Here is a 15,081-nt window from a genome sequence, read left to right on the forward strand (position 1 = left end):
GATAACTCAAGAATCAATAGCTAATTGTTTTATTACTGAAGCAAAACCTTTTAGAGAGGTGAGGAGTAATTAAACATATCAGATTCATTTATTTCTAACTATGGAGTTGTCTACAAATGGGGGAAATTCTGAATGGACTCCACATCAGTTCTTCCTCACACCAACGTGTAGCTACTCTGCACCTGTTTTCTCCACATTAGTTGTTTACATGTGTTGATGTTGGGTCTGCTACTGCTGCCTTTCCTCTGTCAGCTCCAGAGCCAAGACAGATAGCTGCCTAGAAAGCATTGCCACTTATCAATGCCTGGGTCAGTTCCCCACCCAGCATGATATTTAAAGAAAGGTTTTTCCTATTTGTGAGGCACCTGAAGTCTTGTTCAGATCTCAGAACATGTCACCAGTAGTGGCACCGAGAAGGGAAAAACTTTTCTGTAAAATGTGAACTAAGTTTTTCTCTCTTTGGTGTGCTCTGAAGTTAGAACAAGGCGCTGGGCACCTCATAAGTGGGAAAAACCGTTCCGTACATGTTATTCTAGGTGGAGAACTGCCTTAGACTTCTGTAAATGACAGTGCCCAGACAGCGATCTGTAGTCAGATGCTGATAGAGGAAAATGTTTTCAGCTGCTGGGCAGTGTTCTGTCCTGTCTTCCCACCCCCTGAATCCAATGCAGATCCATTGTCCAAACTCCAGGAAAAAACCAGTTTCTTGCAAAATCCAGAGAAAACTATGAGTTTGGTTTGGTGAGGATAGGGCTGTATGTTGTGTGTCTTGATCATGCCAGGTTCAGGCAAAATGCCTTGCGGCGTGCGAACTGAAAGCACCAGATTTGAGGGGTGGAGTTTGGGTGCTCCCCCCTTTACTTCATATTGGGTTAGGACATTCAGTCAAAACAAGATGGAATTTTTCATTTTGCTTTTTGTCTCACACAGTATCTATGGGGGGGGGGGGGGAGAACTTACCTCTTGGCTATCTTGGTCTATTCGGTCTTCTGCATGGCTAGCTACAGTAGCAAGAAACTGCAAGAGTCGATGCAAGGTGTCACAGTTGCAGGGAGGGAGAAGAAAAATAAGAAGCTGCAGCGTGCTTAGTTGTTCATGACCCTCTAATACTAAAAAGGAGGGAAAAGATATTCTAAGGTGTGTGTTTACAGTTCACCAGTGCATATGTATTTCACTGCTATCAAGTAATAAAGTGAATAAAATAATGGATATTTTAGTATTCAATATTTTCAAGGGTTAAATAATCAAATTGTGGAGTTATCAGCTGTCAACTCAGTTTCAATTTATGACAGCACTATCAACAAGAGACCTCAAGGAGTCCAGGCCATCAGCAGTCCTACTCAGTGATTAAATACTATTATGCAACATTACCAAAGCGCAATAATGTAAGTACAGAACAAATATTAAAACTGGTTGGAACAGAACAGATCCTGTGAACCTAAACAAGCATTAAATTTCTTAGAAGTTCAACTCTGGTTAACATGAGATCAATATTTGCAGTAGTTTTCAAAGTTCTTTGACGGGGAAAAAACCTACTACAGATGACATCTTTACAACTACCTGATTCAGTGGGATTCCATACAGTATAGCCAAGTTTTTGTGTGACAGTTTAATGACTGGAGAAATGGAAAAAAATCAGGTCTTGATGCATCAAAGAATCACACTTGTCCTTGCACAAGACTCTGAGGCAAGACAATGTGTTTTGCATTATGTTTTCCAGCTTTGAAATGCATCATTCCTAAAAAATACTGCAGCCAAGCAGCACACACACATAGTATAATGTATAAACCAGATACACTGGCCTCAGTCAACAGTTAGTCTGAGTGAATGGAACTTACATCAAGTGTTGACTTCCTTATATGGATTAACAACTGGATTTAGCCATAGACTTGATAATACATTGACTTAAATGTTGACTGAGGACTGGAACAGACCAGCAGCTTCATCTGGCTTCAAGCTGGCTTGGGGGTGTGGTGTTCACACATGCCATGCCCCCAAATTGTCTAGAAGTCATCCTGGCAATTACATGCCAGGCAACTTCCGGGCAACTTGGGGGCATGGCATTTAGATGCCATATGCCCTGGAGCCAGTAAAAGACTGACTCCAGAGGCAAAGGGGTGGCTTTCTCCCACCCCAAATAGGAGCAAATTTCTTCTGCACCTATTTGAGGTAGAAGCTGGTTGGATTCGGACCATGCATCTGTTTGCCGCGACCCCAATCCAGCCTAAATGTCACAACTCCAAGCCGCCCCATCAGAGCTGTCTGTTTTGCTCCTTACATAAGTGTCAATTTTACTAAAAACCGCTGATTCATTGGTTCTACTCCAGTTTAGATTAACAACTGGATTTAGCCATAGACTTGATAATTGCATATGTGCAGCTTCTATTTTCAAATCGCCTCAGTTTTGCCTTAAGTAAGAACTCTACTTCAGGAGTTCCTGACGTTTTTGATTCACAGAGCCCTTATTACTATGACAGAGCCCCTAAGAGGCCTACCCTATGTCTTACATGTTAATGGTGTATATGAGTGTATATAAAAATATATTCTTATTCTTTAAATTCATTTAAAAAATTAAAAAAATTCCTGAAGTGGCCGTGGAGCACTGGGAAGTGCATGCGGAGCCTTAAGAGCTCCTCAGAGCACAGGTTAGGAACCTCTGCTCTAGTTAATTCTAACTACGAAGTGAGGCAATATGTCAGGAGTGTTTTAAGTTGATTAATTTTTACTAACTTCAAATTTCCTCCTCATAGCATTGCTACAAGAGAATAAAGATTGGAGCACACAAGCCTATAAAGCAGTGGTCCCCAAACTGCCCTTTAAGGGATTTTGGACTTCAGCTCCCAGAATCCAGACTATTTGCCAACATGGCTAAGGCTTCTGGGAGCTGAAGTCCAAAATCTCTTAAAGGGCACAGTTTGGGGACCACTGATATAAAGTAAACCAGTTTAACATTATATGCAAATTAGACAATTTGCAGTCTCGCAAGAGCCTTCTATAGCCTGTAGAGTTTAAAGTTGTTGAGTAATCCTATTTAGAATCATCTGGACCACAGGGAACACCTTGGTAGGAAGAACATGTGTGGCCTACTGGACACCACAGAAATGTGAATTCCCGAGGCAGAATAAGCTAAATGCAAATAGATAGTACACAGCAGAGCAGACACAAAATAATGTCTCAGGCTATACATGAGGAATCTATTACCTACTGTAAACCAAAAATCATATACTGGGATTAATGTACATGGCTCCAAATAAAGAAAACCTTATTCCAAGTGACTAGAGATTTAATATTTATAATTTATTTGAGAGGGACACAGTGAAATATGGCCACAGAAAATAGGTCATTGATGACTACCAATTAGTGTGTGTGTGTGTGTGTGTGTGTGTGTGTGTGTGTGTGTTTTGGGAAGCACACCTCTGAACAGCACTTGCAAGGGGACATGAGCAGGAAGGTATTATTACTCTCTTATCTTGCCCATCTGGAGTAATACTGTGAGAAAAGAATAGTGATTAGATCTGGTCTAGAATAGCATGTATATTCTCATCATTTTTATATTAACAACTGGTAACAGTACACTGAGAACCAGTGTGGTGTAGGGGGTTGAGTCTTGGACTAGGACACTGGGAGACCAGGGTCAGAATCCCAGTCATCCATTGAAATCCACTCGGTGACCTTGAGCAAACCAAACTCTCAGCTTCAGGGAAAAGGAAGGGTACTCCACACCCAACAAATTCTGCCAAGAAAACCTGGTAATCGATTCTCCTTAGGGTTGCCATAAATCAGAAATGACTTGAAAGCACACAACAACAACAACACATTTTGCCAGCACTCTTTTGGTATAATGTTTTGTTTTTTACAGCTGGAAAATACTAAGGCTCAGATATACAAGTGGCTATGAGTTAAGTTTTTGCTGGACAACAACATTTTTGTTATTGTATTATTACTATTAATAAACAAATTGGAGGACAGAAACACTTGCTGATCTATAGCAAATTACCCAGTAGATCCTAATCTATCTTCTATAGAGTGCTGTTCAGTGAGATAGAGAATGTGTGTTTGTCTACTTAAAGAATCAGTAAAATATAAATTGAACTGCTTACAGAGAGTGTTGATAAATGGAGTATAAAGCTCTCTAGTCAGCAGTGGGTCAGGCATGTCACGAAGAAATTCCTTCAGTAAAGCAGCCACATCATGAATGCTATGTTCTTCATCCAATATTACATCTACACCACGGTCAAATTCTTCACGTAACTAGGGAAATCAATTTAAGAGGGAAAAAACCTCACATCAAAACAGGTACTCTATACTACATTAAAAAGATGACAAAGAAGAAAACTGACATGTGAGATTACAGGTTTGCCCATTCGCTAGAATCTCTGCCAAGTCTGACATATGCTAAGATAAAAGTAGATAAAAGGGACTAATATTGTTTGTTTGTGACATTGTTGTATTACTTTTGCATTAATATAAGTTGGCATTTTTGTTAATTACTGAAATTGGGGCTGTGATAAAATATTAAAGGATTTTCCTATGTAGTAGCAATGTGGGATTATTACTAGTAATATCACATGTGATATACAGTGGTGCAATCATGAAGGTGAGAAATAGTTACACCACTCACAGATTCAGGGAAATCCCACAGATTGGTTCATTTAACTAGAGTTAGAGTAAACTGCATGCTTTTACATAATGACTTTGACTTAATTAAAACTGGAAGTGGAAGCTTTTACTCTCCTCTATTTTTTGAGAGGAGGAAGGGAAGAGCTCAAGGCTTGGTATAGCTACCCAACCAATTTGTTGTAAGACTCATGGACAAAGCAGTGAAGTTTTATCATTGTGTAACTGAATAAAGATCTTCAGAATCTCATCTTTTCCCCTTCTCTCTCTCTTAAATATTGCATAATTTATTTGGATCAGATCTCTTCTTTGGGATACTTCTGTGTGGAAGTCATATTAAAAGGTATCTAATTACACGCTTACAGGATGAAAGATCTAGTTTTGTTGAAAGAGACACTCAGAAGCATCATCATAAAGCTTAGCTGAAATTAACTGGAAATAAGCTGGTGTTGGAAAGAAAGAGCAAAAATAATTTAGTTGTATCTCTAACACAGAATACCACTGGTAATGACCAGCAGGTGTCTTACAAGATTGATAGTATTTGGAATAAGCAATTGCCAGATGGAAATTGGAAAGCAACTTTAGAAAGCAACACTACTTTTTACTTAAAAAACAGCAACTGGAGAAGGAATGTGAAAAAAGAACATAGCTGATGACCACTTTTTAAAATGCATGCATTTTAAAAAAACAAACCCTAGTAACAGCTTTGTTTCACTGTAAAATAAAATAAGGAAATTGAAAAGCTTTGCCGATCATGCTTTTTTCCTAGATCTACATCAAGGATGGGCAATGTACAGTCCTCCAGATGTTGGACTACAACTCCCATCAGCCCCAGCCAGCATAGTCAATGCTGGAAAATGCTGGTAGCTAGTCCAATAACACTTTGCTCATCTATGTCCTTGATCTGTCAGAAAAACAAATACTGTTAAATGCTATTTAAAACAAGGATCGCTACAGTTATAGCAATGGTGAGTCCCCGGAAATGAGGTACAAAAACAATACTCACCTGTCTTACTCTCTTTTTTGAACTCCCAACTCGGAAAATACCCACTGTTTGGAGACCTGGGGGGGGGGGGGGAGGGAAGAAAACCACTTATTATTTAAATTTCATGTATTATTAAAACCATTATTTAAAAACATAGCCATGTTAGTCTGGAAAAAAGCTGGAAAAGATTCAACAGCTGAATACACTATTCACATTTACCAGTAAAATAGAATTGAAGACCAGTCTCTTCTGGAAGGTTTATCTAGACAATTCTTAAATTGTGAATTCAGATGCTGAATTTTAAATGTGGAGTGTTTTAAATTGTAAATGTCTTATTTGTTCTTTTAAACTGTTGCTTTAAATTAATGTGCTTGAATTGATGTTGTTCATTGTTGATTTGTTGTTGTTTCCCCTCGATCCATGAGGAGAGGCAGGTAAGAAATAACAACAACAATAATGTTATACTTTCATGTATTTGTTTTGCTGCCCAACAGGTTGTAATTATAATTTATCTTTTCACCACCTATTCCATCCCTAGCTCAACAATAAAATTTCTACCAGGCCAACAGAATAACACCTAAACTAATGTACAGATCGGCACAAGTTAGAGCTTATTAGTACTTTGCTCCAGTACTGCTATTCAGTCCTGACAGATTTTCAATAACTCTGTGGTAGCTATTTAAGAGAGACACTAGAGGGAAGTCTAAGATTGATCTTGGCCATAATCCATTAATCTCATTTATACCAAAATCCTTGAGCCTCAGCTCACTGAAGTGGTTGCAAACATTGGCCCCATACAGACAGGCCAAAATAAAGCTGCTTTGAGTCACTTTGGAGGTATGCTGTTTAAATTATGCATGTGCACTAAGAGTCTGGAAGCTGCGCCAAAGCCACAATCCAGTCCTAAGGACTGGAACACAGCTTTAGCGCAACTTCCAGACCCTTAGGACGCATGCATCATTTAAACAGCATACCTCCAAAGTGACCCGAAGCAACTTTATTTTGGCCTGTCTGTATGGGGCCAGTGTTACGTTGCCTTTTGGAATGAATTTGGGTGAAAATAAATGTAGTAAAGTAGCCCCTCCCAATTCGTGTGGGATCCGTCCCCCCCCCTGTTAAAGTGGCGACTCGCAAATATTCAAGTCCCACTGAAAATAATGGTGAATGCATGGGACTGCACACGGGCGCCACCATTTTGTCCCTCCCCACTTGTCCCTCCTGTGAAGAGCAAGACTGTGGACTCCAAGTCTGTGAAAAGGGAGGGACAAGTGTATTATAATATTTAATGTGTTAATCTGCTCAGAGAGGAACAGGAAAGGGTAAAAGTCAAGTGTGAACACACATCCCACAACTCTGCAGTATGTTTTTTTTTTTATAGAATCATAGAGTTAGAAGGGGCCCACTGGACATCAGCACCCACTCAGTGCAAGAAATCCAGCTAGAAGATCCCCAGCAAGTAGCTGTCTAACCACAGGAAAGACGTTCCACCACTTCTAGGTAATTGGTTCCACTGTCAAATAGTTGATACCATCAAGAAGTTTCTTATATTCAGTTAAAATCTACCCTCCTATAATGTAAAACCATTAGACCTGGTCCTTGGGTAGCAGAGAGCAAACCTGCATCCTCTTATCTGTGACAGCTCTTTAGATATTTAAAAAGTACAATCATGTTTATCTCTCTTCATGAGGCTAAACATGCTCAGCTTCCTCAGCCTTTCCTTATATGATTTGAACATGGTTTCAAAATCCCATATCTTGCCCATTTATTCTAATATGTGGCAAAAGTCTGATCAGTCTACTGATAGTTTTTCCATCCCATACAGCTACACCCTAAAGGAAGTTACTGTGTGAGGTTATAAGCTGGGTCAGAATGTTCGTGATACTTAACAGTTCCCACTTAATTTTCTAGTGAAGTTACACATTCTCCCTGAAAAAAAAAATCAGTTTTAAAATCTGAAAATGCAAAGATAGCGGGTGTTTACCTTTTCTATTCAAGAGTGGGTGAGCAACCTGGTAGGAGAGGATATTTTCCCATTGAGAATGGCCTTAGGAAAGAGGTCTGATTGAGTTCACAGCCCTGTGGCTGCATTTTGGGCAGGGAGAGCCACAATGTTAATGAGAATATTAGGAAAGTGAATCCCTAAAAGTTTCATCTGCCAGTCTTAAAGCCTATCAAACTGAAGCACACTTACCATGTTTTTCTAAATGCTGGCAGCAGCTGTCTACCAACCGAGGAACTTGTCTGTAAATAGGATTGAGACTTAGCTTCTTATCCCTGGACTTTTCTTTCTTGCTCTGAGCTTCAGCAGGCAAAGACAGTTGTAGAGCTTCCAACAGTCGAGACTGACTGTCATCAAGATCAGTAATGGAGTCCACAGACATTGCACCCTGCAATACAAGCACACACATAACATTGGTAGAGCACAAATTTCATTGTGAGAACAGTTCAGGTTCAGAATCTTTGACAGCCTTACACACAGAGAGAAACAAAATTTATCTGCAAGACAAGAAGGGCAGATCAGGGTGGGCAATATTCGATCATAGTCCAAAGGCAAGCAACCAAGAGGCAGTAAAGACCGGCACCTTGTGCCGGCCTGACCGCATACTAGGGCTGCAGTAGGTCTGAGCGTTCACATGCTCCAAGCCCTTGTTCTGCTGCCCGTGCACCATTATGGCACATGCCCAATCCACACAGGACACACCATGATGACACATGGGCGGCGCTACGCCCAAACAGCGCTGGACGGAAGGGGCATCATCATGGCATGCCAGCGCACCTATGATACCCTTTCTGGTGCAGAAGAAGAAGTTGGCTAATGGCAGCTTCTTTTTGCGTCCTGGGAAGGCCAGATTGCTGCAGTGGTGTGTGGTTGCCGCGGCAATGATCTGGGGCAAAAAGGGGCGACTGCAGGCTGCTCATCTGTGGAGGCCCCAAGACTCCAAGTCAAGATCATAGCAACAATCTTGATTCAGGCAAGCAGAAAAACACATGGCTTGCCAAACAGGATCATCATCATATTATCCATCTATCACCAAAAGAAAGATAAGAATGGCAGCCAGGATGGATGTTACCTATGAAACTTTGTCAATGAAGATTATCATACTAGGGTCTTACCGTCCGTCAGTCACTGCTGAAACATTGGAGAAAAGCACATGTATGAATGCCCAGCATGCTTCCTCAGCATCATGGAATCGTCAGCTCCCTCTTGCATCATGGAATCATTCAGGGAGAGTAAATTTCCTCTTAATGGAAACTTTGTGATTCCATGATGCTGAGGAAGTGCGCTGGGCATTCATACACACACACTTCCCCCACGTTTTAGCAGCGATTGACAGACAGTAAGCCCTAGGGTGAGTGATAATCTTCAATTGTGAGCTGGTCCTAAGACTTTATAGGGGCACAACCTATTTATTTATAAAGTAGACTTAATATGCCACTATTAGGGTATTTACTTAAAGGCTGGGTTTTCATAAGCAATTTAAACACATAAGCAATAAAGTCTAATCCAAATATTTCTGTATCACCTCCCAGCCCACAAGGGCTCCCAGTATTTTGTAGCAATCTCCCATCCAAGGCTGGCTCTGCTTAGCTTCCAAGATCATAAGGGATCTGGTGCCTTTAGGTTATATGTGGTATGAAAAGTATTAAGCACTCTTCTGAAAATTAGAGGACATACATTTTTTCCTGTAAAAGGAGATCCAAACTGATAGGGCCCGAGTGGAGTGGTACTCTTCAGCCTCAATTTGCTGTTGTAACTACCCTCAAGTCAACCCTGACACATGGCAACCCTGTGGGTGAGATATCTCCAAAATCCCCTAACCTTCACTGGTCTGCTCTCCCACCGGTCTGGTCTGTCACCTCTGACTGCGTCCATCTATCTGATGTGCAGCCTTCCTACTGCCTTCTACCTTTCCTAGCATTATTGTTTTTTCTAATGATAATAAGATAATGTCTTCTCATGATCTGGCCAAAGTATGACAGATTCAATTGGATCATCCTGGCTTCCAGAGAGGTTTCAGGACTGATCTGTTCAAGGACCCATTTGTCGTTTTGGCTGTCCACAGTATTCTCAGCACTCTCTGTGAGCACCATATTTCAAGTTGATTTTCTTCTTATCCACTTTTTTCACTGTCCAGCTCTTATATCCATTGTCACAAGGTCTTCTTTCCATTAACCCCTCAAGGCCACTTTTTTACCTCAGAGACATCTGAAGACTTCTTCTGAATGACACTTGCCCCATATCTACCCTTAATACACGTTGCCTACATATTTAAGGGATAGGGAACCCAGTGTCTTTTTCTTCTAAGTTTTTAATCTGTAGTATCTATTTCATTTCATTTCTATGCTGCCTTTCACACAGAAAGGGAATCAAGGCAGCTCACAGATAAAAGCATTTAAAATATTTTACAATAAAATTATAAAAACAAAATCATCTAGCTAAAAACAGCATAAAATGACATAAAACATACAACGGTTAAAAAGCTATCTAAAGCACACACCCTATATAAAAGCCTCTCTGGTATGATTATATATTAAAAGCTTGCTTGAATAAAAACGGCTTTGCCAGCCAGTGAAAGGAAACAAAGAGGAGGCCACCTTGCCTTCCCAAGGAAGGGCATTCCAGAGGGTGGGAGTAGCCACCAACGCTTTCTCTCATGTCCTCACCAGGTGAGCCTGTGACTGTGATGAGACTGAAACAAAGCCTTCCCCTAAAGACCTTAGGACTCTGGCAGGTTTGTATGGGGAGTCTGGACCTAAGCCATGTAGGCCTTTATATTTCATAACCAGCATTTTGAATTCTGCCCAGAAATGAACCAGTAGCCAATGGAGCTGTATCAACAAGGAAGTTATATTCTCCTTATAACTGGCCCTGGTCAGCATTTTGGTTGCCACATTTTGAATGTGCTGAGGTTTCCAAACAATTGTCAAAGGCAGCCCCACATAGAGTTCATTACAGTAGTCCAAACAGGATATAATCAAGGCATGTGGCACCATAGACCTGAAATCTCAGGAAATTGGCACAGTTGGTGCACTAGTTTCATTTGTGCAAATGCACTCCTGGCCACTGCTGAAACTTAGGTATCCATCAGGGGGAGTATAACTCCGTCTAGCACAGCCAGAGTCTTTATTCCCTGGTCTGCTTATGATTGACCAAGAGCACCTCTGTCTAAATTAAGTTTCAATTTCTTTGTCCTCATTCAATCCTGCCAGTTAGTTTCTGGGCATGGTACAAAGTGTTGGTTACTACCTTTAAGGCCCTACATGGTTTGGGTCCAGGTTACCTATAGGATCACCTCCTCCACCCCATTCATTCAGGTCCTCTGACAGACATTTACTCCAGTCAGCCAAGGCTAGGTTGGCAATTGTCAGCCAGAGGACTTTTTCTTCAGCTGACCCAAAAACTGTGGAATAACCTGCTGGAAGAGATTCAACAGGTGAACAGCATTAACCTGTCTTTTCAGGCAGGCTTATTCAGATAGTTTTTAAATTGTGAACTTTAAATGATGACTTTTAAATGTGGATCATTTTAATATGTGTATATGTCATTTGTCATGTTAAAGTTATGTGTATTTTAACTATTGTTTTTTATTTGTTCATTGTTGTTGCTCCCTGCCTCAATCCCTGGGGAGAGCCAGGTAAGAAATATGTTGTTGTTGTTTACTTACAGAAGACTTTGGTTCAGTACTGATACAGCTTCTTGGAATTGGATGGAACTGAATTTCCATCCAATTCCAAGAAGCTGTATCTGTCATACACATACTGGTGACAGTACACCCCTAAACTTGGGATGACCTCTCCCAGTAGGATGTTCAATAACCCAGAGGTAAAAAAAAATGCTGTGGGACTCCCCAGCCGATGGGAGTCAAACAGGAAGCCAGAAAACTGTTTCTCCCAATCATTTTTAGATACAACAATCTGCATCAGGTCTAGTCTAGTCAATGTATCAAAAGCTCAGATTTTTGTACCACTGTTTTAAAGTTAGTTCTATAAGGAAAGGAAGCTGTGCTAACCCACACGAAAACTAAGCAAATCTATAGTTATTTTGATAATAAAAATTATTTATGGATCATGCTATGTATATAATAATTTCTATCTTACAACAGTCATTTTAAGCTATTTTAGATTTTAAATTATAAAATAATAATGAAATAATTTATACATTCTAAAAGCCTATTAAACTGATTAATTTGAAAAGTTTAAACCATCTAAAGCCATGTATATATATAGATTCTGATGAGATCATTAGGTCCCAAAGGATTTCATTAAAAGCCAGGTTTTAACCTGGTACCAGAATGAAACCAGCAATGGGGCCTCTGGGAAAGTGCTGGAGTCCAAGATTTGATTGGATGTTTGAGGTATGGATACTGAAAGAATATCATTTCTTTTCTCTTTGTCATTTTAAAGCCTCCATTGTGCATCAATTGCAAATGAAAGACACAGCTCAGAGAGTGTTAGAGAATCAGGGTGATATGGGGTAAATTTCAGAAGGTGTCTTAACAATTGTACCCATGGAGCCAAAAATCCCCAAAGTCCAACTGTACTGACAAAACAGGTCTTGTTTTTCAGCTTTGGCCAGGGAATGCACTCCTAAGGAGAAGGAAGACTCTAAGCCATGAACAGCTCTTGAGTCTAGACGTGTCTAGACAACATGCTGTTGTAAGCAACAGTTAAGTAATATTTATGAAGTTTGTTAGACACTTGTTTTTCCTCTTTTTTCTAGTTAGTAAAGGAGATTGCACTTTAATATTATTTTGCAGGGAAATTTGTTAATTGCATCTTTATTTCCACCATTTGCACTTCTTATTACAGAATCTGAGTAGTGAAAGTAAGCTTGCAGTAGGCATTTCTGTCTTAAGGGGCCCTGCTCAAAAAGGTTTTCTTAAAACTTAGGTCTTATGCCCCAATTCAAGGTGACTGGCATTTTCTGTGTATACCACTGCCTTCCCTGTCAGATCTAATAGTTGCCTGAGATGTGTCATAAGTCTGATTAGTGCTTACTGCAGCCATATTTGCTGCATATTTGCCCGTTTCAGTGAAGGTTGACATGCCCCAGATTGTGTCAAGCACAAAGAAGCAGAATATTTCACTTTTGTCAAGATGCTAAATCATGGCATGTAAGATATAAGAAGAAGCATAACAGTGCTCTCATCTTTTGGAATGTAGGATTGTAGGAACATGTGGCATTTTAAAAACATACCAAGTTCTAGGGGAACTGGGAATGGTGCTTCTGGATTCTTCACAATGGTACCTGATGCATGCAGGAGTCACAGTACAAACATCCCAACTGAACTCCTTGAAGAAGATGATGATCTGTTTAAATGGGTGATGAGAGTCCTTTTGAAAATGGGTTGATTTTGCTTGTTGGGTAACAAGTTGTGCTAAATGTATGCACGTGTTATTTCCCTTTTCCTTACTACCCCCTTTCTTCCCTCCCACTGACACCAAGATGTCAATCTGCTCTGTGAAGTGGTAAGAATGCTGGATAGAAAATGTAGCATCCTTAGACATACACTCTTCTTGATTTCTAGACACTGCAAAGATGAAATTAGTTTGCTGACTTGGGCCCAGAAATAAAAAAGGTCAAAGAGAAGCACAAGGTTAAGTTGAATTCTACCACAAAGCAGAAGAATCCCTCATCACCAAGAAGAGCATAGCTGTGTTTTACAGATTAAGAACAACAAAGAAAGCCAAAAAGAACACCTTATGTATGTTGGCATAACACAGGAAAGCCTGTGTGCAGACTTACACATTCCAATCCATTAGCAGGGGTATGAACAAAGACATTGGCTTCATATATTAATAGAAGAGTCCTTGCTAATGCACATACAACAAAAGAAAACTTTTCGGAAATCTGAAAAAATTGTGTCACTTTGTCCAGATCTTTGAAAATTTGGCCAAGGGTCATGATTTCTATCTATCCCACTCCCATAATTGTAAAAACATCCTTTATATCTGAGGCCTTACTACCACTTGATATTGCATCCAAAGAAGTGGGTTTATATCTACCAAGGAACATGCTAAAATAAAAACCAGTTAGTCTTAAAGATACTGCCACATTTTTTTCCCCTCCATTTATGCAGCAGTTCTGGGAAGGCACACAAGATACTGGGGGGAACATAAATTAGAAACGGCCTAAACAAGTCTCGGTTTGTTTGGATGTTTGATAGACAATTCAGGACTTAGGCAAAAACTACTGTTGACACAAACTTTAGCTAAGCATAATGTGCAAATACACCTTCATGGGAACCAAACAGAATGTCATAAAATAGCAAATGTTCTTCACAAGAACTCTCCAACAGACTGAAATATGAAGAAGAGGAGGAAATGGGAAGGAAAAAAGCTGAGTTGATGCCTACATGCATAGTTTGTGGCTTACACATTAAGCCAGAACTGTGGATATCTTGAAAGTTCACTTGCTGTTTTTTAATATTTGCTTTCTGTTTGTGATTTTTAGTAAGAGTATTGCTTACTTTGGTTGTTCATAATGACACTGCCCAGCTGTAGATTTTGAACATTTTACTCTAGAGATTCTTTTTGGAAACCAACTGGTTTCATTTTTTGAACTTTGACCTATGCAGTATACTTCATTCAGACTATACTTGTAAAAAGTTTTTTAAAAAACCTACCCAGAAATTAATTACAAAATATATTTAAATTAAATTTTGAATATGTAGTGAATAATTGGGTAAACACTGCGTAGGTGTGAAATGTTAAACAATTTCATCAGTGTGTACCCACCTATAACAAACAGCTTTAAAAAAAAGACTTGTTTTTTTAAAGAAGGGAAGTGAATTTGTTCCTCAGTAATTTGAAAAGATCAACTAGAATCTGGGGAAAAGGAAAGTTTCCAAAGAATCCTTGTGTTCCCTGAGGTGTTGGCAAGAAACTTGTGTCCATCTAATTCTCTCCCACGAACAGATGGGGAAGAGGGATGACTGTTAAAATTGCAATTTTTATCATTTCAATCAGGGCTGACTTTAATTTAATTACAGACCAAGAGACCCAGAGCCCAACTTCTGCATGTAAGGCAGGGCCTGGGAATGTCCCACAATGCTGACAGTACACACAAAGGAATTAATAGATAACTTACTCTCCTCCTGGCCCGTGGAGCTGACTCTGGTGTATTAGGCGAAGTAGATTCATTTGGAGTTTCCGAGGTGGAGCTAAGAGATGAGTTACTGCTTGAGAGTTCCTTGTTCGGTCTTTTACTCCCAAATGGTAGAAGGGAGGCTACAAATTCTGAAACATCTCTCTGCTCTTCCTTTTGAGTGTCTTGCTTCAACTTGTATGCCCGATCATTAGCTATTACTTGTGATAAAGGCATTCCAAAAGCCTGGGGTATGAACTCTGGAAAACAAAAATGAATTTTTATATTGAGGCTGCTAACGACCTTTCACTTTTTCATGACTCTTAGTCAAGAACAGACACCACACTTAAACAGATTCAATGAATGCTAAGTAAATCATTTCACTATAGGA

The 15,081-nt window shown here is 39.8% G+C and overlaps 1 protein-coding gene across 5 annotated transcripts in view; it reads right to left on the reverse strand.

The window, feature by feature from the left end:
• Nucleotides 1-15,081, reverse strand: part of ARHGAP6 (Rho GTPase activating protein 6) — a 298,619-nt gene that overhangs the window by 17,751 nt on the left and 265,787 nt on the right. For all 5 annotated transcript variants that reach the window (XM_089511604.1, XM_089511603.1, XM_089511606.1 and 2 more), the window contains exons 4-8: nt 14,694-14,950; nt 7,794-7,989; nt 5,624-5,679; nt 4,101-4,251; nt 961-1,109 (exon numbers count right to left, since the gene is read on the reverse strand). In XM_089511604.1, coding sequence (XP_089367730.1) covers nt 961-1,109; nt 4,101-4,251; nt 5,624-5,679; nt 7,794-7,989; nt 14,694-14,950 — 809 coding nt within the window. The remainder of the gene's footprint in view (nt 1-960; nt 1,110-4,100; nt 4,252-5,623; nt 5,680-7,793; nt 7,990-14,693; nt 14,951-15,081) is intronic.

This window comes from Sceloporus occidentalis, unplaced genomic scaffold, assembly GCF_023333645.1.
Source record: "Sceloporus occidentalis isolate IW3139 unplaced genomic scaffold, rSceOcc1.0.p SCAF_2, whole genome shotgun sequence".
Lineage (NCBI taxonomy): Eukaryota > Metazoa > Chordata > Lepidosauria > Squamata > Phrynosomatidae > Sceloporus > Sceloporus occidentalis.